The 27,929-nt window shown below is 45.9% G+C and overlaps 1 protein-coding gene across 1 annotated transcript; it reads left to right on the top strand.

The window, feature by feature from the left end:
- FAXDC2 (fatty acid hydroxylase domain containing 2) lies at nt 1–27,699 on the top strand. The gene is made up of 9 exons (XM_011285891.3): nt 1–151; nt 12,076–12,120; nt 14,984–15,075; nt 15,191–15,294; nt 18,147–18,268; nt 22,775–22,980; nt 23,464–23,569; nt 23,960–24,126; nt 25,062–27,699. Exons 2-9 carry the CDS (start codon nt 12,076–12,078, stop codon nt 25,216–25,218), a joined length of 999 nt encoding a protein of 332 aa, XP_011284193.1. The 5' UTR covers nt 1–151; the 3' UTR covers nt 25,219–27,699.
- Nucleotides 27,700–27,929: the final 230 nt, after the last annotated feature.

Genomic DNA, 27,929 nt, shown 5'->3' on the forward strand with positions numbered 1-27,929 from the left:
CCAGTCGGCTGCTTCGTAACTCGATCACCGAAGAGCTGCCAGGATGGGCGGTGCAGTGACAGCCAGCAGCCGCTTAGGTAGGGGCTGAAGGCAAGAGAGGGAAAGACTGAGCAGTGACCTCCGCGGAGCTGGGAATCGGCCCGTTGCGCAGGTGAGTGGGACCTGCTGGGGAGGGCAGCGGTTTGCCAGGGTCAGGACGCATCGGAGTTCACTTAAAGGCAAAGAATGTTCTGGTCACCTCTGCTGCCTCCCTGGCCTCTCCACTTACCCTACAGGTGAGGTTTGCCTCCCACCAACGTCCTGGGACGTTTTCTTAGGGCGGAGTCCCTACAAACCTCCCGCTAAGGTATGCATCCTCTGCCTTTGTACCATTCACCTCCTCAGTGGTCTTGTTTTTCTAGCAATTGACAGGCAGGCCTGTTAGATTGGACTGGATTTGGCTTCACAACCAGGTGAATAAAGGAGAAGCTCTCAAGTCAGAACTTGAAAGGGCAAAATCCAACGGGAAGTCTGCCATCAAATCGCTTCTCACACAGCTCCCACAACTGCCATCAAATTGCTTCTCGAACCTGCCAGGATCACCTGGAAGGCACGCAGCCCGTTTTAAATGTCTTGAAACTGTAAAGCACCAAGAAATGTGTGTGAGCTGAGAGTGGGCAGCCACGTCAACGCTGTCTTGTTGCAACGTCCTAAGTAAGGATTTATCAACAGCTTCAGAATTACTAGCAGCTAGGCAGTGCCTCTGGAAGGACTCTCCCAAGCTCACTGGGCGAGAGGGTGCAGCCAGTGTGTGTAGATGGGGGTGGTGTTCAGGGTGCTCACACAGGCCCTCTGGGGCTTCAGGCAAGCAAGACAGGATATAGACTGTGGTTTGCTTCAGTTTTATGTGCAATTCCAACTAGATTTCTCTGGTTGCGATAGCAAGATCCAATTCAGTTTGGTAAAACAGCAATGCTCCAAGCATCAGCCTCTGGCCTTAGAAAAGGAAATGTTGGGGCGCCTGAGTGCCTCAGTCAGTTAAGTGTCCAACTCTTGATTTTGGCTCAGGTCGTGATCTCACAGCTCCTGAGTTCCCCACTCCTCACTGACAGTGTGGAGCCTGCTTGGGATTTTCTTTCTCTCTCTCTGCCCCTTCCCCAAGTGCTCTCTCTCTCTCTGTCTCTCTCTCAATAAATAAGCTTTAAAAAAAATTTTTTTTAAGAAAGGAAAGGACTTAGGACAAGGACAAGGAAAAGGGGCTGATGTATTTAATAACAAATGTTAGACACCTTACGAGGGCAAAAAACAATGCTTTTTATTCAATTCCCCTTCTTTCATTTATTCAACAAATACTTCCCGAGTATCTGTTTGGTGCTGCGGATCTCACAGTAAACAAAGGCAAGCTCATTGTCACAGGCACGCAATCAAGTGGGAACAGTTAACTCAAGGGGTGCAAGTCCCCTGCAGCAAGCAAAAGCAGTGAGAGGAACACTTGTAGAATGATCCAGATTCACGGTCTTTTTGGCTTGGAGCTTAACCTTTTCCTTCAGGCATTTCGTCTTCTTGAATGCATGTCTTTTCATCTGGAAAATCCTCACTTGCATACAGACATTGCTCTTAGCAGCTCCCTAGAATCTTCCTCACCAGAGGCTTTAAGCTGTGTAAGTACATTTCCGGTCAGTGTCCTCAGTCCTGGAGGCAGACTGCTCAGCTTTTCCCAAGAATACGAACAGCCCCGCTGAAGTAATGGGCTAGTTCTAGTCGTGTCCGTAGCCCTCTCCCAGGGTCATTTCCCACTCACACAGGAGAATCTGTGTTATTCCAGACACACATGCAGTGTCCGGCAAAGTCTCAGGAAGCCTGGATTTTTCCAGAAACTGTGTGGAGTTTGAAACAAGCCAGTTCTGCTACAGAGGCCTATCTTCTTGGCTTACAAAATAGAAGGGGTAGATTAGGTGATCAATGAGGTCTTTTTTGTCTTTTTTTTCTCCTCTAAAAGTAAATAATTCTAACAATTTCACAAAATGTCTACAAACGAACAGTGCACAGTCCTATAAAGATGCTGTATCTTATACCTAGAATATGGGAGCACTCATCAACCATGCAGAATATTCAGGGACCTAGAATCTGAGAGAAAATCTGAAAGAATCAGGCAGCAGATAAAACTTAAAATTAAACAATCTCTGCCTTGCCCATTCTTCTGCTCAGATTCTCGGAGGTCATGAACATCAGCTGTAGCCTCACTGTTAATCACTTTCCTAGGCTGGAGATTCTGCAGTAAGAAGCTTGCCTAGTCAGAATCATCTTATTTTCAAAAGAACCATACTTTAAGAGTATCTAATTTGGGTAATCTCACAATATATATCAAATTCCCTTTAAAGCAAAATCAATTCATTGTTCTAAAGTAGAAGGATATTGAATTAAATATGTAATCATTGTGGTTGATTTTGTTTGCCAGAATTTCTAGCTTGAGCACGACCATTGGCAAGCAACGTTGAGGAATGTCTTTGGTTGAAGACACATCGGCCTGCCATGTTTGGGGTCTCTCCTAGAACCTTTCTGACAGACTGTGTCCACTTAAAACTGAAAACATGTCTGCTAGCGTGTAGAGAGACACAGAAGACAAGCTGCTTTGGCATAAAATAGTCAACAGAATGTGGGGTTGTGTAGCTTAGAAGGGTCAACCACCTAGACAAGTATCTTGGGAGATAGCATGTGGGCATAGTAGCCTAGCCAAAGAACAAATGGCCTGCTGGGAAATGTTTCATTGCTTCTAGTGAAATCAGAGGTCAACAGTTAAATGCTGTGATTCCTGCAGCCAAAAAGAGCCTTCCCACCATCAGAACGTAAGCAGTCACCTTTCCTTTGGCCAGAAGGTTTACCTGGAGCAGAGGGTTCCCAGGTCCCGCTTATATATCAGCCCCTAATCACTCAGGCCAGCCACACTCAGTTTCCATAACATGGATACATTGGGCGTCAGCACTCTGCCTTTTGGAATCAAGCAGGGCTGCCTCCTCCCAGGGTCAAGGTCTCACTGAACAGTCACCCTAGGCTTAGTTTTTGTTTTTAATTTTAATATCTGGTTCTGTTTATTTATACTTTATACCCAGTCTCCATCTCAAAGGAATTTGAGATAGCTTCCAATAAGGGATATATACAACAGAATGGTTGCAAATAAGTAAAAACTGATTAGAAACCACCAGGCATTCAATAAATACCTTTCATACTGTTTTGCATTGTGATCTGTAGAGAAAAGAACCAGCTGCTTTATTGCCATTGCTTTGCTTTGGGATCATGTAAAGCTGTTAGCAAAAAAAAAAAAAAAAAAAAAAAAAAAAAGAAAAAAGAAAAAGAAAAGAAAAGAAAAAAGAAAGAAAGAGGCAGAGACAGAGAAGAAGAAGAAACAGGGCACTAGTTCTTCATCATAGTCACCTTTAATAATCTAACGAAAGCTATGAATCTTTCTCTCCTGGAAAATGAACACGGAAAAATTGGCGTACACTTTCAGGGGAAACAAAGACTTCTCAAAGCCTTTCAGAAATTGAAATTAATCTGATTTAGAGAAGTGGAGAGCTAATTACAGGGAGAGCTAATTACCCTACAAAGCTTCAATACAATGTTTCCTACGAATGGGCATTGAATTTATTTAAAACTTTTGGACAGTTCTGTAATTTTCTGAATAGGTAAAATATTACTTGTGGCACAGAATTCAAAAGGCACGTAGCAAACAGATACCCTTCCTCCTCCCCTGTCCCCCCAGCCGCCCAGTTCACCTCACCAGAAGCCACGATTGTAACCGGTTTCTTAGATATTCTTCCAGCAATAGTCTAATATTCTGTGTATTATTCTGTGCTTGCATTAACAGCACACACACACACACACACACACACACACATGCATGCATATGTTCCACACATCGTTTACTGGCTACAAATGTTTCACTACTGGACGTTCTATATAGTTTATTTCACCAATCACTACTGATGGATATTTAACTTGTTTCTAATCTTTAGCCATTATAAACTGTCACACGGAACATCTTTGTACATACATCATTTTTATACAGGATTATATAATAGAAAAAAATATCCCAAAGTGCAATTGAATATTAAATTTAACTCTGAGCTTACTGGCAGTCAAAGCAAAAAGGCAGGGATCAGGGGACCAAAATGGATTGCCTAAAATTTGTTTGCATTTTACAAAAAAAACTTACCATTGCTTTCAAAGAGGAAAACTGTACATTAATGTCTTTGTAGGAATTTATCATCTGTATCCTCATACGAAGTATGTTGCTTCTTTCGGAGAACTAAATAATGGAGTAGGGAATATTTCCAATGGCAGTTTTGATATCCATGTGGTAGATTCATACATCTATCTTGATTTTTTTAAGTTTTTATTTAAATTCCAGTTAATTAATATACAGTGTAACATTAGTGTCAGGTGTACTATATAGTGATTCAAAACTTCCATGTGCTCATCACAAGTGCCCTCCTCAGTCCCCATCATCTGTCTCCCCCATGTCCTGCCCATCTCCCCTCTGGCAACCAGCAGTTTGTTCTCTATAGTTAAGAGTCTGTTTCTTGGTTTGCTGCTCCCCCCCTTTTTTTCCCTTTTTCTCACTTGTTTTGTTTTTTAAATTCCACATATAGGTGAAAATATGTGCTATTTGTCCTTTTCTGACTTATTTCACTTAGCATAAAATTCTCTAGCTCCATCCATGTTATTGTAAATGGCAAGATTTCATTCTTTTTTATGGCTGAATAATATTCCACTGTGTGTGTGTGTGTGTGTGTGTGTGTGTGTGAGAGAGAGAGAGAGAGAGAGAGAGAGAGAGAGAGAGATCTTTTTTAAATTAATTTTTTAATGTTTTATTTATTTCTGAGTGTGTGTGTGAGAGAGAGAGACAGAGAGCGTGAGTGGGGGAGGGGCAGAGAGAGAGGGAGACACGGAATCTGAAGCAGGATCCAGGCTCTGAGCTGTCAGCACAGAGCCCAATGTGGGGCTTGAATTCACTAACCGTGAGATCATGATCCGAGCCAAAGTTGGACACTTAACCGACTGAGCCACCCAGGCACCTCTCACACCTTCTTTATCCATTCATCAATCAACAGATACTTGGCCTGTTTCTATAACTTAGCTATTGTAAATAATGCTGCTATAAACATAAGGGTGCATGTATCCCTTTGAATTAGTGTTTTTGTATTCTTTGGGTAAATACCTAGTAGTACAATTGGTGGATCATAGGGTAGTTCTATTTTTAACTTTTTGAGGAACCGCCATACTGTTTTCTACAATGGCTGCACCAGTTTGTGTTCCCACCAACAACGCGTGAGGGTTCCCCTTTCACCACATCCTCGCCAACACCTGTTGTTTCTTGTGTTATCGATTTTAGCCATTCTGACAGGTGTGAGGCGCTATTTCCTTGTAGTTTTGATTTGCACTTCCCTGATGATCAGTGATGTTGAGGATCTTTTCATGTGTCTGTTGGCCACCTGTATGCCTTTGGAGAAGTGTCTGCTGATGTCTTCTGCCCATTTTTAATTGGATCATTAATTTTTTGGCTACTGAGTTTTAGAAGTTCTTTATATTTTTTGGACACTAACCCTTTATCAGACATGTCGGTTGCAAATATCTTCTCCCATTCCATACATTGCCTTTTAGTTTGGTTGTTTACTTCACTGTGCAAAAGCTTTTTATTTTGATGTAGTCCCAGTAATTATTTTTGCGTTTGTTTCCCTGGCCTCAGGAGACCTATCTAGAAAAAAGTTGCTGTAGCCAATGTCTGAGAAATTACTTTCTTCAAGGAAAGCAAAGGCAGTAATTTCATGGTTTCAGGTCTCACACTTAGGTCTTTAATCCATTTTAAGCTTATGTTTGTGTATGGTGAAAGAGAACGGTTCGGTTTCATTCTTCTGCATGTTGCTGTCCAGTTTTCCCAACACCATTTGTTGGAGAGACAGTCTTTTTCCCATTGCATATTCTTTCCTGCTTTGTTGAAGATTAATTACCCACGTGTAACTGTGGGTTCATTTCTGAGTTTTCTATTCTGTTCCATTGATCTTTGTGCCTATTTTTGTGACATTTATCTTGATTTTTTTTAAGTATGATCTGACTAAAACCCAGCATCCCTTGGATAAGCTAAAATGAAATATAGGAGGAAAAGATTCAGTTTTGAGGTTGGAGACCATATGTCTAAGAGCACAGAGAAAACCTTGGCATTGTCCTCCTCTTAAGATTTCTTAGGTGTGTCAGATCTCCTGATCTACTCAGTTCAGGTCCAGACCTCTAGCCCAGTACTTTCCACATGGACTTTGGAATGATGGGTTTATGTATCTAAACTGAAAGTTTCTCATTTATCTTTACATGTCCATGGTTCCTTGCACAAAATAAGTTCTTCATAAAAATTCCTGAAAGGAATGGATGAGCTTCTAAAGATCAAATTAGCTTTGCAAGCTCTTGGAAAAGATAATGGTGAGACTCTTACTTGTAAGCAAAGTTCCCCTGGTATGTTAGTTTTGAAAGCTTAACAGACAAACCCCAGTCCCTCCATTTCTTTCCCTAAAGGGATGGTTATCTCAACAGGGTCAATGGAACCTTTCCCATTTTGTCACAAGAACTGAAGAGGGAAATTCATGGTGATAGGAAGGTTCTACCTGTCTGCAAACGGTTTGCAGACGTTTAGATCCCCAAGTCTTTCTCAGCTTGAGGTGCTTCCTTTGACATTTGGTTCCTTATCATTAAGGCACTTGACAGGCTTAGCCCCAAAATGGTATTAGCACCACTTCCTTCCTCGTGCTGAGAGATCTGTGCTTTTCAGAACTCCAGGCAGCAAACTGCCAGATTAAAAATAACCCTGGATCGTCAAAGAATCTTATCACTGGGGAGAGGGTGGCTTCTTGGAATGGGCCCTTATCCACATTGAGGATGTGGAGCGAACTCGGAATCGGGCCAACAGGAATTGCTCAGGACAAGTGAGAAAACTGTTATCGAAGGGAGAGGTCAACGGAATCCTTTTTTTTTCTCAGTTAATTAACATACAATGTAGTCTTGGCTTCAGGTGTAGAACCCAGTGATTCATCTCTTACGTAGGATACCCAGTGCTCATTACAAAAAGTGCTCTCCTTGATACCCATCACCCATTTAACCCAGTCCTCCACCCACCCACCCCCATCAACCCTCAGTTCTCTCTGTATTTAAGATCTCTGTATTTAAGATCTCTTATGGTTTGCCTCTGACTCTGTTTTTATCTTATTTTTCCTTCCCTTCCCCTATGTTCATCCATTAACTTTCTCAGATTCCACATGTGAGTGAAACCATAATCTTTCTCTGACTGATTTATTTCGCTTAGCAGAATACCCTCCAGCTCCATCCATGTTGTGAATGGCAAGATTTCATTCTTTTTCATTGTCAAGTAGTATTCCATTATATATATATGTGTGTGTATACATGTATATATATACATATGTATATATATGTATATATACGTACATATATACATACGTATATACATATATATGTATATATGTATGTATATATGTATATACATGTATACACATGTATATACATATATACATATATATGTATATATGTATGTATATATATGTGTATACATGTATATATGTGTATACATGTATACATGTGTATACATATACTTCTTAATCCATTCATCAGTTGATGGACATTTGGGCTGTCTCCATAATTTGGCTATTGGGTTTTTTTTTAGCGTTTATTTTTTATTTTTTTATTTTTTTTTTCAACGTTTATTTATTTTTGGGACAGAGAGAGACAGAGCATGAACGGGGGAGGGGCAGAGAGAGAGGGAGACACAGAATCGGAAACAGGCACCAGGCTCCGAGCCATCAGCCCAGAGCCCAACGTGGGGCTCGAACTCCCGGACCGCGAGATCATGACCTGGCTGAAGTCGGACGCTTAACCGACTGCGCCACCCAGGCGCCCCAGCGTTTGTTTATTTTTGAGAGAGAGAGCCAGACAGAATGTGAGTGGGGGAGGGGCAGATAGAGAGGGAGACACCGAATCCGAAGCAGGCTCCAGGTTCTGAGCTGTCAGCACAGAGTCCAACTCGGGGCTCTAACTCTCAACCATGAGATCATGACCTGAGCCGAAGTCAGACGCTCATCCAACTGAGCCACCCAGGCGCCCCACTCTGGTGCCTTTTCTTATATCAGAGGCTGTCTCACTGACTGGGTATCCAATGTCCCAGTTTTTCTCCTCGACAGACCTTTCCTCTGAACTAACTGCATCCCTGCTGCATAACGTCATCTCCTGGAGATGGCAAGCGGCTTACATTTATTTCACCTCCTTCTGCTGTCCTAACTCCTTAACCCCCTAAAGGCACTTCATAGGTCACTGTTCTCTCTTCCCTTCTCCAGCCTAAGTAATCTATAAGAAGTGTGAGTCAAAGGGAAGCAGTATTTCCTAAGGACATAGCTGGTAAACGTGCATCCAGAATAATAAAACTGAGTACAATCAAACACAAAAGAATAAAATATCCTTAGAGATATTGGAAGCCGGGCTCTGATCCTGGCTGTGCCTTCTACAAACTCTGGGAAGTCACCTGGCCTCCTTTATCTAGGTTTCTTCACCCTTGTCACATGGCAGAACCAGATGATCTGTAATGCTCTTACTTATGTATGTATTACGTATGTATGTACGTATGCAGTAATCTCTACGCCCAACATGGGGCTCCAACTCACAGCCCTGAGATCAAGAGTTGCGAGCTCTACTGACTGAGCCAGCCAGGTGCCCTGTAACGCTCTTCAGCTAGAAATAGTGATGACAAATACAGTCATAGTTATGACACTATTTGGCAGGGACCATAATCAGTGTTGGTGAGGACATAAACAAATTAGAGCCCTCATACGTTGCTGTTGGAAATGTAAAGTGGTGTGACCACTTTATAGTCCCAAAAAGGTTAAATGTAGTCACCAGATGATCCAGCAATTCTTCCCCTAGGTACATATCTGGGAGAAATAAAAACATACATCCATGCAATAGCTTGTCCTTGAATGTTTATAGCAGCATTATTCGTAATAGCCACGAAGTGGCAACAGCCCAAATGTCCATCAACAGATGATTGGGTAAACAAAATACGATCTCTCCATGTAATAGAATGTTACTTGGCAATAAAAAAAAAAATGAAATACTGATACATGCTACCACCTGGATGGACCTTGAAAACATGCCAAGTAAAAGAAGTCGGTCACAAAGGACCACATAGTGTATGATTCCATTTATAGAAAAATGCCCAGAATAGGCAAATCCATAGAGACAGAAAGTGGATTAATGGTTGCCTAGGGCTGGGGTGGGGGTGGAAGGAGAGAGGGACTGGAGATTGATGACTGAAGGGTGCAGGGTTTTTCTGTGGGGTATGAAAATGTTCTAACATCAGTCCTGGTGGTGAATGCCCCACTCTGTGAATATATACTAAAAGCCACATGAATGTACACTTTCAATGGGTAAATTGTATGGTATGTGAATTACATATCAATAAAGACATTTTTTATTTTGAGTATAGTTGACACACAGAGAACAAATACAGTTTCAAAGTCCCCTCAGCCTCACTAGCAGCTCATGCAATCAAACTTTTGGATTGTTGCCCTGCTGATGGGTGAGAAATAATCTCTCGTAGTTTCAGTTCACACTTCTCTTATCATAGGGGAGGTTCAGCATCTGTTCAATTCAAAGTCCATTTATAATGACTTCTTTTTATCATCTACTAAATTCCCATATATATGTATATACACATATATAGATTTAGTCTGTTTCTGGACTTTCTAACCTGTTATATATGTCTGCCTACTGATAGGCTAGCACCACATTTGTCATTATTAAAGCTTTACAATAAAACAGGTGGTGAGACACTCAACAAAGTCAAGCTGGCTGGCAACTCAGGGCAAGTGCAATCCCCAGCCACCCCCGACTGCCAAATCCAGTCACTGTCCAGGCTGCCACGTTCCCAGAGAAGTCATGGCATTGTTTCACATATGGAGGAACGCTTTAAGTTCATCACAAAAAAAAACTTCATCAGAATGCCAAGATAATACTGGAAAAGGCCAAGATTAGGAAATGCATTCAGAAGGGCGCACAGTAGTTGCAAGAACACATACCAAAGACGCAAGCCGTCAGGAAAACCAAGCAATTTCTTGAGAATAAAGGCTAACGTTGATGCTGTGGCTGCCTGAGACCAAACTGTAGTGACCATGAGCAAAGGCAAGTCTGTGGCAGGTGCAGTTGGATCACGGCTGCAATGCTGGGGAGTATGAACGTGGACAAAAGATTTCTGTCCGGAAGGATCTTAGATATTTTGAGAAAGAATGAGAGAGAGAGAGAGAGAGAGAGAGAGAGAGAGAGAGAGAGAGATCACTCACATTCACATAACTTTTATTCCAGTATATTGTTATAACTTTTATCGTTGTTGATCTCTTCCTGTGCTGAACTTGTAAATAAAGCTTTATCACATGTATGCATGTATAGGAAAAAACATAGTATATAAAGAGTTCAGTACCACCGCGGGGCCTTGCTCAGAGCAGGACCCAATGGATGGTGCTTACTTAGTTGATTAAACGTGAGTTGAATTTCATCATGTTGGTGATCTCTCCCCCAGTTGGTAGACTTAGGGAAGTACTGTCCTGCAGCAGTCAAAACTTCCAGCTTCAGTTTTCTGCCAAGAAGAGGGAATGGGAGTAGGAGTGGGTGAGAAGATGTTTTCCGGGGCCAGCCTGTGACCCATACACCTCAGGTGATTGCTGCCAGTTTTTATCTCACTCTCCTACCATTATCCTGACCAACTCACAGCACATGGCATACCTAGCCAGGGCTGGCAGCAAAGTCCCTCAGAAGAATCACCTCGGGAACAAGTCTAAAATGCAGGTGTCCAGGCTCCACACTAAGAGACCCTGCTTTAGAGTGTAGCCGGTAAATCTGGGTTTCAGCAAACCTCTGATGACTCATAGGAGTTCCTGAGATACATCTAGGGAAACACTGGCCCAGTGAACCAGACCCTCTGCTCGATTCATCCACGCTACCTATGCTAAGCACCTACTCAGCAAAGGCCCATGGAAAGCTACACAGAGAGCCTGTTCTCATGGCGCGTACAGCTTCCCAGCAGAAATCACATGAGTGGGATACCCTGTTCTTATTCCCATTTCACAGCTAAGGAAACTGAGGCCCAGAGAACACATCTTGACCACGATCATAAAACTAATAAGTGATAGACACATTTCTGACATGACCTTGAGGAAGGTATCAGATTTCAAGACTGGCTGTCTTAACAATTCCTATAGATAAATACACAGTTGGTTTCTGGTCTGAATGCTCCTGGCAAACCTAGTGTCCTGGAGACGTTGAATCATTATTACAGTTTGCAAAATGCTTCAATTTTCATCGGCATTAAAACTGCAGCCCACGTGTGTGGTAACCTGACTTCCGGAGGTTGTGTAAGCTGTCCCAGCCAGCCAGGCAGAGTCCTGGCTTCAGTCCTGGCTCCTTGGGGCTGTGGGCCATTGGCAGTTAGGATACTGTGGAGATGTGGAGGAAAGATCTATTCTGAGTGAGACAGGGTTGTGCTGAGGCTGGGAGTGAAACTATTCAAAAGAAGGATTAGTCACAGCCCATCTCTTGGAAAGCTAGTTCCACGAAGATCGAGTCCCCCATTGCCTGCTCTCTGTGATTCATGTTACCTATGCCCACACCAACTCAGTCTCCAGAGGTGGAGCCCAGACAGAGGTTCTCTAACTCTCCAGGTGACTTTTAATGAGTACCCAGCATTAAAAATCATGTCTGGTGGGCACCCGGGTGGCTCAGTCAGTTAAGCTTCCGACTCTTGATTTCGGCTCAGGCCACGATCTCATGGTTTGTGGGAGGAAGCCCCATGTTGGGCTCTGCACTGACAGTGTGGGGCCTGCTTGGGATTCTCTCTCTCTCTCTCTCTCTCTCTCTCTCTCTCTCAAAATAAATAAACTTAATTTTCTTTTTTTAAATCAGGGCTAGCCATTCACCTTGACTTTCTTCATTCTCTACTTGCTTGGTTGCACGTGAACATGACATCATGACTCACGGGGTGCTTTCTTATTCCAGATGAAGGGAGAAGCCGGAAGTATGCGACAGGAGAAGCCCAAACAGGTAAATGCCAGCACCACCCCCGCTTCCCCAAGCTGGGGAGAACGCAGCCCGTGACTCTTTCCATATCTGCAGGTGCTGCGTATCTGAGGTCTCCCCCAAGGTTTAGGGGTCGCTGACACATTGGTGGTGGTGGTGCTCATTTCAGTAGCTGAGCAGAAACCCTTGGACTTCAGGCTGCCATGTAACCATAGCCCCTTTGCCTGTGAGAGGGAGCAGGACCGCATGAGAGTGGCCCAAAAGCCCGCTAACTGTGCTCCCATTCCCTCGGCCCCTAAGAATGTCCCGTGCCTCAGGCCTTTGAAACCACCCTTTCTGTAACTGCTCCAGAGACAGGAGAGGCCCACTGGGGGCTAGAAAGTAGGACTGGGAAGCGGCTCTCGACCCCAGCTAACTTCTGCACTTTACAGAGCCCTTTGGGCTGTTTCTATTCTGTTCCCTTGGGCTGCCAGAGAGAGAGAAAACACCACAACTACTGAAAAAAAAAAATGGCTAAGCCTATCATGAAGTTAAGGTTTTATTTTTTTAATATGAAATTTATTGGCAAATTGGTTTCCATACAACACCCAGTGCTCATCCTAACAGGTGCCCTCCTTAATGCCCATCACCCACCCGCCCATCAACACTCAGTTTATTCTCAGTTTTTAAGAGTCTCTTATGGTTTGGCTCCCTCCCTCTCTAACTTTTTTTTCCCTTCCCCTCCCCCATGGTCTTCTGTTAAGTTTCTCAGGATCCACATAAGAGTGAAAACATATGGTATCTGTTTTTCTCCGACTGACTTATTTCATTTAGCATAATACCCTCCAGTTCCATCCATGTTGTTGCAAATGGCAGAATTTCATTCTTTCTCGTTGCCAAGTAGTATTCCATTGTGTATATAAACCACAATTTCTTTGTCCATTCGTCAGTTGATGGATATTTAGGCTCTTTCCATAATTTGGCTATTGTTGAAAGTGCTGCTGTAAACATTGGGGTATAAGTGCCCCTATGCATCAGCATTCCTGTATCCCTTAGTAAATTCCTAGCAATGCTGTTGCTGGGTCATAGGGTAGATCTATTTTTAATTTTTTGAGGAACCTCCACACTGTTTTCCAGAGCGACTGCACCAGTTTGCATTCCCACCCAAAATTTTTTTAATGTTTATTTATCTTTTGAAAGAGACAGGGACAGAGTGGGAGTGGGGAAGGGACAGAGAGAGAAGGAGACACAGAATCTGAAGCAGGCTCCAGGCTCTGAGCTGTCAGTGCAGAGCCTGACGCGGGGCTCGAACCCACGAACTGTGAGATCATGACCTGAGCCAGTCGGATGCTAAATTGACTGAGCCACCCAGGTGACCCTAAAATTGAGGTTTTTAATTTCATTTAACTTGATCTGATTACACTGAAATGAAAGATTCCTAGTGAATCTGGAAAAGTTCATGAAAAGGATCCTCTGAATACTAAAAAAGGAATAAAGGCAAAGTCCAAGTTAAATGTCTGGCAAGCTTGAGAGCGACCTTTCAGTGGCCTATTTAAAAGAACAAGCTCCTCTGATTGGTCCTGCCCATCAAGCCCTCCAGGAGAGAGGGAAAAGTTCACTTCCAGAGTTCAAGACCCTGAGGAGCACCAGCACTTCAAAAACTTTTCACCAGCCGTGGAAAATGATTTACTTCTTCTTGGTCTTCCGATCGGAAGTGGGATGGGGTACGCTGAGAATAAATAATCCAGTGCAGGTTCAGATTGCTGTGAATGGGTCAGTCAAAACAAGCTGCTCCTTCAGATCTCCAAAGTCTGGATTAAAACGTAGTGTCCCTATGGGATCGGCTTCCCCCAACAGCACCCCCCTGACCCTGTGTACGTGGTACAAGTCACAAACTGCAGATAAGCTTCAGGCACATACCTGTAGGCCACCATCCAGTTCTGTCCCATGAAATATAACCAGACTCCATCTGGGCTTAGATCTAGAATAGAACATGTAAAGGACGTTTGTAATTTCTGTCCATGGTACAATGGAAATTGGTGACACACCTGACAGCCAGTATTTTTCCCTCTCCAAATCTGGCACCTTGTTTGGCCATCGAGCTTGCAATGATCTGTCTCTGCTTTAGACTTTTGGAGGAGCATAGGTAAGGGACCAGGGATTGCCAAGGGTCTGTTCTTTGCCCCTAGAACTTCTCATTATCCTGTCCCACTGGCATCCCAGGCTAATCTCACCAGAAACAGAGGCCTTATTAAAAGTCAAAACATGTGTTCGTTCTTTCCTTCACAAGCAAGAGGGTGATGGGGATGGGGAAAGAGGCCTGGCCCATGAACACAGTGAAGTCCCTATGCCCTCATCACAGACTGCAGATCTTTCTGTGATGGCTGACTCAGCCTTGCCTGCCTACTGGAATTAGTTAGGGAGCTTTCAGAAACATAGAAGCCCAGGTCTCACCCTGGAGACTCCTAGGAAATCAGCTTGCAGAGGAACCCGGTCATCGGGATTTTTTAAAAGCTCCCGGGTGATTCCACCGGATAAGTGATGGGCATTTCTGTTCCACAGAAGGACTGGTTATGAAAGCCTACCACTGCGGGAGGCTCACCTGACCCTCTCGGGGTGACAAAACCGTTCGCTAGTTTCTCTGGGGTCAGGTTTGTTCTCTTCCCTCCCCCAACCTTGAGTTATTTTTATAAACACACCCAAATACAGCTTGAGAGCTCTTGCTCAGGAAGAACTTCCCGTAGAGGCTGGGAAAAAGTCAACCAATGCACCACGCTGACGTGGTGGAGATCCTGATCCCACATCATTCCTGCCAGGACTGGGTAGCAGCTCACTACTGTGGGCTGTGACTTCTGCCGTGACGGTAGGAGGCTTGCTGGGGCCTCACACTTTTCTTGTCCTCCTCTAGGAGGAACGCATCTGGGGCTCCATGAAGAAGGCGGCTTTCATCCTGGGCTCTGGCCTTCTCTTGCTTGTGGCCTTCTCGAACTCAGTCTCAGGGTAAGTCTACACAACCAGCTTTAATTCTGGAGCTGGGGGCAGGGTGCTGCTGGTCTGGAGGCAGAGCATGGGGTAAGGAGCTTCACCCAGAAACCTGAATGATTTTTCTCCCAAGGCAACTTCAGAGATTTTGGGATGCTTCTGGCTGTTTTCAGCAAGCCCAATGGGAGAGGCTCCTGTCTACATTCGAAGGGAAGGAGTGGATCCTCTACATTATAGGTGAGGTTCCCAGACCACCAGTGCTTAGGGCTTGGGTACATGATTATAGCTTAATTCTTTTTCTGTTGTTTTCTTCTCTATTTTGAGATTTCTCAGCTCTTTGTTCCAAGGAATGAAGACTTACAATTTAAGACAGTGTTAATCCCAAAGAGTGCTAAATTTGTGGGCAATCTGTAATGGATGCCTAAGGACATCTAAGAAAAGAACTTGAGATCTCCCCCTCCCAAAATAGAAAAATAAAAAAAGAAGTGATTTGTGTAAAACTGAATGCATGTTTAGAGTAATAATCCTGCTTCTGGATGTCAGGTCCACAGCACAGAGAGCTGCTCTATATCCTGTGAGACTATGTCCTTGTATCTAGTGAAATCTAGCTCTCGGGGCTTGACAGCATGTGGTCACTTAATCAATATTTACCGGCAGTGTGAATGGCGGTCAACAAGCCAAAGAAAAGGTATCATTTCAACATAGGTATTTATAACAGCATTGTCTGCAATAGTGAATGTCCTCAATGACGCATTCATTCACTCAAATAATATTTATTACTGTTAGTCTGTGCCAAACTTATATATATGGAGGACATAGAGGTATTTAAGATGAAATGTTTCCCTCATTTCAAAAGCTATGTCATAGTCCAGAAGGGGAGATTTAAAAAAGTGCCAGTTGTCACAAAGCAAAAGTACAAATAAAACGTCCCTGACAATTTTTTTCCAGCTGGAAGGAGAACTCTGAGAACAGGCTAAACATTAACTATGACAGGTTCAAGGCAATCTTATGCAGTCATTGAAAAGAACAATGCAGATTGCAAACGTATATGGGGAAAGTGGTGGTGAAACATTTGATATATTTCTGTTGCAGTGATAGGAAAACTACCTTTCACCCCAATGATACGCAAATACCAGGGAGGTTAAGTATTTGCAATTTTAAGTGTTACAACTGGAAGAAAGTGCAAGATCTTCTCTTGTTGGGGCTTTTATTCCATATCCCTCAAGGAGCTTTTGGATTCGCAAGCAGGCAGCCACCCTGATGGATGGCCCACCAGGCAACTACCGACCTAACATTTTTTTTCCAAAATAAGAAAGCTTGTTATTTCTGAGAATAAAAGTAAATACATGTTCAGTGTTAAAAATAAAAATCAGACAATTCAAATAAGCATGAAGAAAATGAAACTCACCCAATCCCATACCCAAGAAATAACCACAGTTAATATATAAGTATAAATGTCTTACATATTGGATATATGGTTGAACTTTTAAGACACCATTTTTTTTTTCATTGAATAGATTGTGGACATCTTTCCATGTCAGTTAGTATAGACCGACTTATTATCTTTAGCTGCCTCATCTAATCCATCGTATAGAGATACTCTTCTATTTAGTCCATTCCCTATAAATGGACATTCAGGCTCCTTAAGTGTTCTACTACGATTTTTTTTTTTTTTAATGCAGTAAAGGATGTGTGTATGGATATATGTGTGTCCTTTTTTCTTTTTTCCTGTCTCTGTTACACTCGCTTTTTTTTTTTTTTAATACCTTCTGATACTGTCAAACTGCTCTCCAGGACATTGTGTTAATCATATTTCCCCACAGTGCTGGCCAAATATTTCTCAGATCCCACCTGCCACAGGCACTGGGTTTCTGGTGGCAGCAAGAAGGGTACTGGAGGAGCGGTACAGAGGCATAGAGTTAAGTAAAATGTCCTTGCCCCTTGGGATATTTAGAAGGAAGAGGCAAACCATGGGCAGCATTAACAGCACAAGAGTTAGGTAACATTGTACTGTCACTCCAATAACTGCCAACAGGGGGGACAAAGTGTTTGTTCACAGTTGGATATCAGAGATACTTGGAATGACTTTGCCAGGAAAGTGGGATGTGGATCCAAAAAAAAACCCGTATCTAAATTTTAAATCTTGATCAGCATTTTTGAAAGTATCCTGTAGAACATCAGTGCTGTGGGATGTGAATAGGTGGGGTGGCCATACAATTTATCATCCAAATAGGGACATCTGTGAGAGTAAATGAGGCACTGTTAACAATTATGCTAGACTGCTAGATGTAAACTGAAACTATCCTGGGCAGACAGGGATGCATGGCCACCCTATTCTTAGTGGCCTGAGAAAACAAAAGTTCTAGGGTAAAAAAAAGACTGGGAAAGGCTGAGTTTAACAAAGTCAAATAGGTTTCTCCACTGCAGGGATTTTTAGAGCCGTTGGCACGTTAGTCTGGACCATGGCTCTCCAAGAGACTTAGGTATGAACGCTGTTTAATCAAGGAGGGCCTTGAGAGATGAGTTTTCCACTTTGGGAAATGCAGACTGGATTCCTGAAGTCCCACTGCTCGGTTAATAGGGATTAGGTTCCCAACTGACTCCTAGTCCAGTGGCTCATTTGGGAACTGAATCATAGCAGGAGCTCCCTCTGTTTCTACCTTCCTTCGAATTCATAAAGGGTTCAGTGGGCACAGACTCCCAGATGTCAACCTAAATTTATTTGTAGTTTATTTATTTATTATTGTATTATATAGGTTATACATGTATTATAAATTTTATTTATATTTAACAAATTTTTGTTGTTTTTTTTTTTTTTTTTTTTTTGTCTTCAACTACCTAGAAGGTTGTTGTCCCCATTTTACAACTAAGACAATAGAGACACTCCTTAAGTGACCTGGCTGAGTTCCCCCAGCTAGTTGGTCACCCCAGGACTAAAGGTAGGCCCTATGGCCCGGAGCTCCAAGACCTCCCTGGTAAGGGACTGTCTACAATGCAGCCTTCGTCACCATCAAGCTCGTGTTCGGTTAATACATGTGCTGTGAGAACCTTAATTGTTCTGATTGTTGCCTTCTACTTCCCAACCTTAGCTACCATCCTAGTACCTGCTCTGGTTTTCTGGAGCTTCAATGGGCTTCTGCTGGTGGCTGACACAGCCAGAAAACCGAACTTCATCTCCCGCTACCGAATTCAAGTTGGCCAGAATGAACCAGTGAGTGTTGCTGTGGCTTCTCTTGGTCAAAGCACAGAAAGCAAGAGCTGAAGCCACACTGAAAATTCTCACTGCAGGGATGCTTGGGTGGCTCAGTCGGTTAAGGGTCTGACTCTTGGTTTCGGCTCAGGTCATGATCTCGCGGTTCATGGGTTCGAACCCCACGTCGGGCTCTGTGCTGACTGTGTGTGGCGCCTGCTCGGGGTTCTCTCTGTCCTTCTCTCTCTGCCCTTCCCACTTCTCTTTCTCTCTCAAAATAAATAAACAAACTTAAAAAAAAATTCTCATTGCAGGCCCAGGAGAGAGCATGGCCACTGTGAGCCAAGTTATTGTGCACAAGGCTTCCCCAGCTGAGAAGCTTAGAGAGAGGAAGTAATCTGCCCCACTTCTCAGAGCCAGCCAGGCAGGACGAATGTTCCAGTCTCCTGATTCCCAGCCCCAGCTCTGTGCCTGCCTGCACTGCCCCCACAGCACTGCCATCAGCATTTTGGGAACCAAAATGATGGGGTCAGCTTGGCACTGGGCTGAGTGCAGAGGTGTTAGACAGCCCCCCACCTCGGCCACCCGAAGCAGGGATGGCGGTGGCTGGAGGCTGAAAGCGCGGATGACAGCTGTCATGAGTGAGGGACACAGCTGCTGAGACAGTGGCTAGCCCACTGTGAATAGAGGGTTCTGAATGTGTGGGCAGTGGCTGGATTTTAAGCAGGTCCTTCTCCCCAGTCATTTAACTGCTGGTGCGTAGCAGATCCAGAGTGAACAAGGCCTGGACTCTGCTTATGAGGAATCCCTGGCCCGGGAAGGGAGAGAAGGCCAGTACATACATCTTTGACTTACACACCACGGGAAATGAGCCCCACTGTGCCTGGAGCCCAGTCACCCCCTTGGTGCTTTGACAACCTCCAAGAGCCTTTTCTTGTGCAGTGGGGAGCTGATTCTTAAACCCTGGGTTCTTTGTCCAGTTTCCACCCAAAACACATTCTGGCTCCTTTCCCAGAGAAGACAATTATCTTTTAATTAGCTGTCCAGGTGCCTGGGTGGCTCATCTCAGCATTCAGGGCATCCTGCCCCAGCCCAGCACTCCAGAAAGCAGAAAAATAGTGCCCCGGACCCAGGCTTTCGGAATAGCCCCTTCCTGAACCAGGGCTGCTGGCCGGGCTTACAACCCCCCTCACTGGACACAATAGCTGCCAGCCAGCCGGGGGCCTCCCCCGGATCCAGCGTGGCAGGCATGGACCGGAGCCTATCAAAGCCAGTGCTTGGCTGTCGAGAGCCCTTCATCTGTCAGACCATGGCGGTCTCTTTGCCAGGCACCATTGGCTACAGGCTTAGGTCTTCAAGGCCAAGTACTGTAATAGCCTTCAGGGGTCAGATGATCAAACAGGCTCTGAGGTGGGACATGGGTAGACGATTCACGCTCAAGCTCTCTGACCCAACTCGTACTCTTAACCACCAGGCCACATCAGCTGTCAAGAGTATTACCTACCATGACGACATTCATTGTGACCGTCTACAGTGATCGGAGAGGCACACAGGGAAGGGCAGGTTGCATTTTGCAGAAGCCGAGGCGCAGAAAGGTGCAGTGATTAGCTCGAGGGCAGAGCATCCCTAGGAAGCAGAGCCGGGGCGGGGCGTCGTCTCACCGGACTCTAGGTCCAGTGCTCCCACCTCAGGCGCACAGCTCCCCGCCCCTGCTTGCTCTCTACTCTCCTGGATAGCCAGTTCGAAGCTCCTCCTCCCTCCTCACATCCCCGACTTCCTACTTCGCTAAGTAAACAGGGGCAAGCTGAAGAGAGATCCCACAGACTTCCCCACTCCAGCTCCGCCTTCCACCTGATACAACAGGTGCACTCTATTTGCTTCCGTTGCTAACCTCTTCCTCCCCTCTCCAAGTGCTATGCCCTATTACCTCTTGTTTACCTCAGGAAATTTCTCCTTTCTCTTCCCTTTCCCCCTCCCTCTCCTAGGCTCTTTCCCTCTGGATTATTAAACATGCTGTAATTTTTCCCATCTTAAGATCCAACCAAAGCAAACCCCCTTGCCCCCATCCTCCAGACTCAATACCACTCCTATTTCTGCTCTCCTTGGCAACCGGGCTCTTTGAAAGAGTTGTCTGTATAGTTTCCAGTTCCTCTCCATCCGCTTTCCTCCTCCCCCCGCCCCGACATTTTGTAATCATGAAAAACTGGAAGCATAGACACAGAAGTTGAAAAAGCAGTACAATGATCACTCATTTACACACCTCCTAGCTCCACCAATTCTAAATATTTTACAGGATTTGCTTTATCTCTATGTAAAAATATATAGCTATGTATGCATCTATACTTTTTAGCTTAACCATCTGAAAGTAAGTTCTAGACGTTACAAAACTTCACCCTAAATCCTTCAGCCTGTATCTCCTAAATAGCCACAAACCTTTATCATCTCGCATCTTCTTTGAACCTCCTCTGGTGGGGCCTTTCCCACCACGGCACTGTTTCGCCTAAATAGCTCTCAGCAGGTGGGCTTATCTCATCAGAACTAGTGGGCCTGTTATATCCTTATTATATCTTCTCATACCTGGCTTTTCCAGCCCTTCTGGTTCCTCTTCCCCCCCGCCCCTCCCCACCCCAGCCTCCTACTGCTGAGTGTCCCAGGGCTTGGGCCTTGCTCCCTGTCTCTGTCTTCATACCCTCACTTATCTGTTCCAGTGTCATGACTTTAAATACAATCTATATGCCGACAGCTCACACATTTCTGTCTCTAGCCCGGAACTCTCTTCTGAATTCCAGGCTCAAGTTGCCAAATGCCTCTTTGACATCTCTACGTGGATGTCTAACGGACATCTCTAGTCCAACATGTCCCTAAGCGAATTTCTGATCGATCCCTCAAAGACTGCTACCCACATCCTCCCCAGTCTGAGTTCATGGCAATGCCTCAATTTCTAGTTGGTCCTCAACTACTTTCTCTCCCTCATACTCCACATCCGATCTGTCAGGAACCGTGTTGGCTCTATTTCCAAAATAGTTCCAGAATCCAACCACTTCTCACTACCTCCACTGCCACCACCCTGGTCTGAGCCATCACTGTCTTCTGTCAATATTACCGCAACTGTCATTGGTCTCCCTGTGTCTATTCTTGCTCCTTTACAGTCTGTTCCCAATACAGCAGCCAGAGGATTCCTGTTAAGAGCTTGTCACTTGTCTTCTCACAGTGACCGCCCCCCCTTCCCCATTTCCCTTGGAGTAAAAATCAAAGTTTCCCAATGACCTACAAGACCCTATATGCTCTGGCTCCTCCCCACCATTTTGGCCTCACCTCCTACTTCTCCCCATCTCACTCGCTCGCTCCTCTGCAGTCAAGTATACCTGCAATGTCCCTGACAGCCTTTTCACCAGCTGTTCCCTTGGCCTGAAGACTCTCTTCCCCAGGTATCTGTTTCCCTCACCTTCCTCATCTCTTTGTTCAAACCTCACCATCTCCACAACGCTTACCCTGACCATTCTATTTAAAATTACTGGTGCCAGGAATATAAACTCAATGAAGAAAGCAATCTTTGTTTTGACTATTGCTTCCTTCCCAGCACATGGGACACTGCCTGCGACATAGAGGGTGCTCAGAAGTATCGGTCAAATAAATGAAGGAGTAAACAGATGTGACACACTCCTCTTGGTAGAGGTTTCCAGAAGAGGTATACGGCTTCGTCTAATGGTGCTCTCAAACCAGGCTGGCCAGACCTGGTTTCACCATGGGATGGAACTGAAAGCATAGAGAGTGGATTCCAGTCAGTCAATATATGCAGTGCCTGCAAAAGTTAGAGGAAGAGGAAGGCCTGAAGACTGAGGATCACTCTGAACCCAGCTTTACCTTGCAGCTGGAACCCCTCCAGCTCACAAAGAGAACTCAGGGAGAAATCCCTTATGACCAATCTGACACTAGCTCCTCAGGACCTGAGAAGTGACCTGTGGTCATGGGGCTATTCCTGGGAGCCCCAGTGCTCTGAAGAAGGGAAGGGTCAGGGGGTTACTGATTCTTGCACAAATGCTTCACTCTGGGCCTTGTCTACGGGGCTGGGCCATATAAGGAGGCAGAGGACCTTGATCTCTGCATTCTGATCAAGCCTTCCTGGATGAGGAGGGGCCCAGAGGCTGAATAAGGATATCAACCTGAGAGCTGACAGCCTTCTCCAAGCACCCTAGAGGCGCCCTAAGGTGCCTGTCAGGAATAGGTGGGGCCTGGCCAGAGAAATGCAGAGAACAGTGGTGACAGTTGCAGGGAGGAGAACGCAGGCTCAGGTCTAGGAGACGGCTACCGGGAAGGGAGTTTCCAAGGGCAGGCGTGTTGCCAGATGGTTCCACCTCAGACCTTGGGCAGCAGTCAGGGGCTGCCAGCTATGGCCAAACATCATGCCTAGCATCCACTCTGAGTGAGGGCCTCCTGTGAGCGGGTCACAGTACAGCCTACTTTCTAGAAGGGAAAGACCTACTTCTCACACTCTTGTCCATCTCCCTCCTTCCTTCCCTGATGCAGGTGGATGCCATGAAACTACGCCAGTCTATACGCACAGTTCTCTTCAACCAGTGCATGATATCTGTCCCCATGGTGGTCTTCCTCTATCCCATCATCAAGGTGCGGGGAGACCCCTGCCGCCGAGAGCTACCCACCTTCCACTGGTTCCTTCTGGAGCTGGCTATCTTCACTCTGATTAACGAAGTCCTGTTCTACTACTCACACCGGTGAGCGGGGCCCTGCCGGAGCACAGCTGGCTTCTCCCTCTCCTAGGGCTCACTTTTAAGGGAGGAAATGGAGGCCTCAGAATTGTAGATGTAGGACCACCACCACTGGGCCTCAAAAGCTTATTAGTTAACACGGAGACATCTCTGTGCCACAACTGACAAGTTGCAACAAGTGAGAAACGTCCAGAAGAGAGCCTTCTGCATTCATGTGTGCAGCAGGGCACTTTCATTTCCTTTTTGAATCCTTTGTGGGCATCATCCCCACCATGGCTGATGCAACTGAGGTAGGGAGAGGCAAAGTAATCCAAATGATGCAGCATAAGAGGTGGGGGTAGAGCTCGAAGGCAGGTCTGAGTGCCAGTCCAATGTGTTTGCAACTTTGCTTGATAGGTAGAACTCCTAGTTCCTACCTTTGGTTTCTTATGGCCTGGTGGGAAAGGGAAAAGGGAGATTGGCAGATTATTAACTTAACTATTTTCCCAGGCTCCTTCACCACCCAACATTGTACAAGAAAATCCATAAGAAACACCATGAGTGGACAGCTCCCATTGGCGTGATCTCTTTGTACGCCCACCCTATCGAGCATGTGGTCAGTAGAGCTCCGCTCTCCCCAGAGGCAAAGGGCAGAGGGCCCCAACCCCCTACCCTAAGGTCTCCTGCAGAGAATTAGACATTGGCCCTTTCTCTCGTCTTCCCATTCAGCAGCTACCATTTATTGTTGGCCTGGCCTATGGTAGGCTATGTGAGATGCCCAACATAACTTATCTCAAACAGTTAATTACTTGTCCCAAAGTTATAAAGCTAAATGACGTGGGCAAATCAAGGTTCTGCAACTCTTTCAGCTTCTCTAGATCTGAGTCAAGGAAGTCTTGACTGGGGCAAAGTAGACACCCTGGGTGACACCCTGGGGCAAATTAGACACACAACTGGTCCCCTCCATCTCTCTTGGGTCCACCTTCAAACAGCCCTACCCTTACAGGCCTCCAACATGCTGCCAGTGGTACTGGGTCCCATCCTAATGGGCTCCCACTTGTCCTCCATTGCCGTGTGGTTTTCCTTGGCCCTCATCTGCACCACTGTTTCCCACTGTGGCTACCACCTACCTTTCCTGCCTTCACCTGAATTCCATGACTACCACCATCTCAGGTAAGGCCTCCTTCCCCACTGTGGGTCCCTGGGCAATAGCCTTCACCTTCACCCCTGAGGCTTCTAGTAGAGACCCTGATGTCTCAGTTTAAATGTGCCAGTGCTAGGTGCGGCTGGGTGGCTCAGTCGGTTAAGTGTCTGACTCTTGATCTCAGCTCAGCTCTTGATCTCAGGATTGTGGGTTCATACCCCGTGTTGGGCTCCATTGGCGTGGGGGGAATGTGCTGGTGCTAGTGAAGGGAGAGGTCTGGAGGTTGGGAAAATAACGACCATGCTGGACCTAGACCTCCTTGCTCTTTTCCTTCTGACACCGGGTCTTCCAGCAGCTGTGTGTTTTTAACCTCTATTTAGGTCCTGGACCCTTTGAATATCAAACGTAAGCTACAGACACTGTCACAACAATGCATGTATGCATAAGAATCCTGTATGCAGTTCAAGGAGACTTGCGTGCTCTCTGAAAGCCTCCAGGCTTTTTCAAGTGTGGTCAACAAACCTCCAGCACCATAATCACCTAAGATACTTTGATAAAATGCAGGTTCTCGGGTTCCACTCCAAATATGCTGAATCAAACTGTGTGTGTGTGTGTGTGTGTGTGTGTGTGTGTGTGTGTCAGGGGGGAGGACTTGGAAATCTGCATTTTAGTGAGTGTTCCAGGGGATTCTGATGGAGGTGGTCCCTGAACCTACCTGGACAAGCCAAGCTCTGCCACAGGTTGACTTATGAGTATTGGACTCACATAGAGAGCTTTTCAAAGGCAGATCATAGATTTTCAGTCCAGAGCGGCCCCAGGATGTGTGCAACTCCCTGGAATATTCCAATGTAGGTGGTCAGCATGGTTGGGAACGGTTGTGGGGTAGGGGGGCCTAGAAGTGGGTGAGGCTGACGCAAATGAAAAGTCAGCGCACCGACCTCCAGCACCTTCCTCTCTCCAACAGGTTCAACCAGTGCTACGGGGTGCTGGGGGTGCTGGACCACCTCCATGGGACTGACACCATGTTTAAGCAGACCAAGGCCTACGAGAGACACAGACTCCTGCTGGGCTTCACTCCACTGTCTGAGAGCATCCCGGATCCCCCGAAGAAGATGGATTGAGAGAGGGCCCAAGTGCCACCTTGGCTGTCCCCCTCAGTGGACTGCTAAGGTGGCCCGAGGCGTGCTGTTTCTAACTCGCTCCTTCAGCCATGCAGTTTCTTTCAGTCTTATTTTACAGGTTTATTTATTTTGAGAGAGAGAGAGAGAGCCATGAGCAGGGGAGGGGCACAGAGGGGGACAGAGGATCCGAAGTGGGCTCTGTGCTGACAGCAGTGAGCCCCACGTGGGGCTTGAACTCATGAAAGATGAGATCATGACTTGAGCTGAAGTTGGATGCTCAACTGACTGAGCCGCCCAGGTGCCCCAGCCATGCATTTTCTAATGACAGCACCACTGTGGCAAGGGGAAGCACAGCTTCCCAGAAAGGTAGGGCCAAGGATGGGGCCAGGGCTCCCCCAACAGCCTCTGTTGTCCCTCAACAGGACCAGGAGTTGGCTTAAGGGGGAGAAACAAGAACAGTTCCCCAGAATGGAGGCCAGTGAGAAGGAAGAAACCACCTTACTAGGGCTCGGGGCAAGTCCCCCATGGTCCTTTGCTGTGGAAAGGGAGAGGTGAGACCCCGGGTGACTTTTTTATGGCCTAGGCAAGACACAAAGAATGCAAAGGTGGCAGTAAGACTGGAAGCCACTCCCAACTCCAGAGAGAGCTCCTTCTGGTGCCAGGGGGTGAGAGAACCAGAAGGTATTGCTTTGCCCCTTCCTGCACCAAAAAGCTTTTCTTATACCCTACTCTGGCCAGGGCCAGGATACCCCCATTGCCGATACACACACACACACACTCTGAGTCAGCCAACAAAGGCCCCATTTCAACTCTGCTCCACTACAGACATCATCCCTCTATGAAAAGAAAAATGCCAATCAGAGAGAGCCCCTCCCTGGATTAAAACTGAGATACCAAAGAGGTGCAGACTGGACCCTGACACCTACCTTCAGCCATATGCGGAAACCAAAGGCTAAACCCTGTTGATCTACGCTGGGGGCCCTTTTATCCACTGAGGGAAGGGTCAGAGTTCCTGACCTTTGGGGACACCCACCTGAGGCCCCCTTATTAGCCTCCCTGAAGTAGGACCAAAGAGGCTGAAACCCTCTTCCTCCAGTGAGAAGGCAAGAAAAACATGGCTGAGGGGCGCCTGGGTGGCTCAGACGGTTAGGTGTCTGACTTCAGCTCAGTTCATGATCTCATGGCTTGTGGGTTTGAGCCCTGCATCAGATTCTGTGTCTCCCTCTCTCTCTGCCACTCCCCTGCTCGTGCTGTCTCTCTCTCCTCTCTCAAAAATAAACATTAAAAAAAAAAGAAAAAAGAAAAACATGGCTAAAAGAGGGCAGAACCCTCTTTCCACCCCCCCATCCCCCCCCCCCCCCCCCCAAATGATTAACCAGTCATCTCAACACCATTTATTTCAAATGAAACTTACCTGAAACAAAACCAGAGAGCTGCCTGGGTTGCCGCAGTCCCCAGCCTGGCCTTCCCTTAGCAGACATTGCCAGGAGCCCTGTGGCTCCCAAGAACAATTTGAAGACCAATCTTTGGCTTGCAAGGCCACCATATTGTTACTCAGTTCTTACATATATTTGGGTCTGTTCCTGAACTCTCAGTTCTCTTCCATCAAGAAAACCATCCATTGTTTTAGAATACGTTAGCATTGGATAAGGCCAACTCTTGAAGCAGAACTATCTAAGATCCCTTCCTATTGGCCCTGCCACTCGAAATCTGCCTAGTGGACCAACTGGGCACTTAAAGCTTCCTCCTTGGCCTTTCAAACCCCACCCACCCTCCTCAGGCCTTGGTGGGCTTGGCTCTGTCCCCAGGACAGCTCTTTAGGACACTTCATGCCCTGAGCTTCTGCGGCACCAATGGTCCGTTTTCACGGCTGCTCGCCTGCTCCTGCAGCCTGTTCCTACACAAGTAAACATACGGAAAATAGTCCATCTTCTGTACACTTAAGAAGGGTAGGGAATGAGGAGCGTGGAGAAAGAGGAAGAACGGATGCATTTCTTTTCCCCTTTGAGGTCTTTGGATTTCGAGGGGCAAGAGGCTGTCGGTGTCTCATCCCTTTTGGCAGCCGGGTGGTTGGGCTCTGGCAGAGGGTCCCAGCCCTATCCTCTTCTTCATCAAACAGAATGGCCCTGAGGTTGGTAAACAAGTAAGGCTTAAGAAAAGGCTGGGGTCTTGAGGTGCCTGGTGGCTCAGCCGATTAAGCATCTGACTCTTGATTTTGGCTCAGACCATGATCTCATGGTTTGGGAGGTGGAGCCCTGCAGTGGGCTCTGCGCCTGACAGTGTGGACTCTGCTTGGATTCTCTCCCCTCCTCCCCACCCCCCCGCCCCTGCCCTGCTTGCTTTCTCCCTTAAAATAAACAGACTTAAAAAATAAATTGAAAAAAATTGAAAAAAAAATAAATAAAGGGCTGAGGTCTCAAAATTCCCAGATCACGTGAAAGTGAAAGGAATGGAAAATAAACTGGGTTCCTTTTAATGCCAGTAGATGCTTCCGTTTCTTCCTCTCCATTACATGCCTAGTTCCAGCACTCCTGATCACATGGCATCTGGGAGCTACTGCAGTGCAATTAAACAACTGGTGGTGGCCAACCTCATGAGCATCCCTACCAGGCTGTGAAGTGGGTCTGTCTTCCTGTCCCCAAGTCAGTCTGCAGAAGCCCTGGTTCCCAACTCCTCAACTCTACAAAGGCCACTGGAGGTTCTAAAGTAAC

Source organism: Felis catus, chromosome A1, assembly GCF_018350175.1.
Source record: "Felis catus isolate Fca126 chromosome A1, F.catus_Fca126_mat1.0, whole genome shotgun sequence".
Classification (NCBI taxonomy): domain Eukaryota; kingdom Metazoa; phylum Chordata; class Mammalia; order Carnivora; family Felidae; genus Felis; species Felis catus.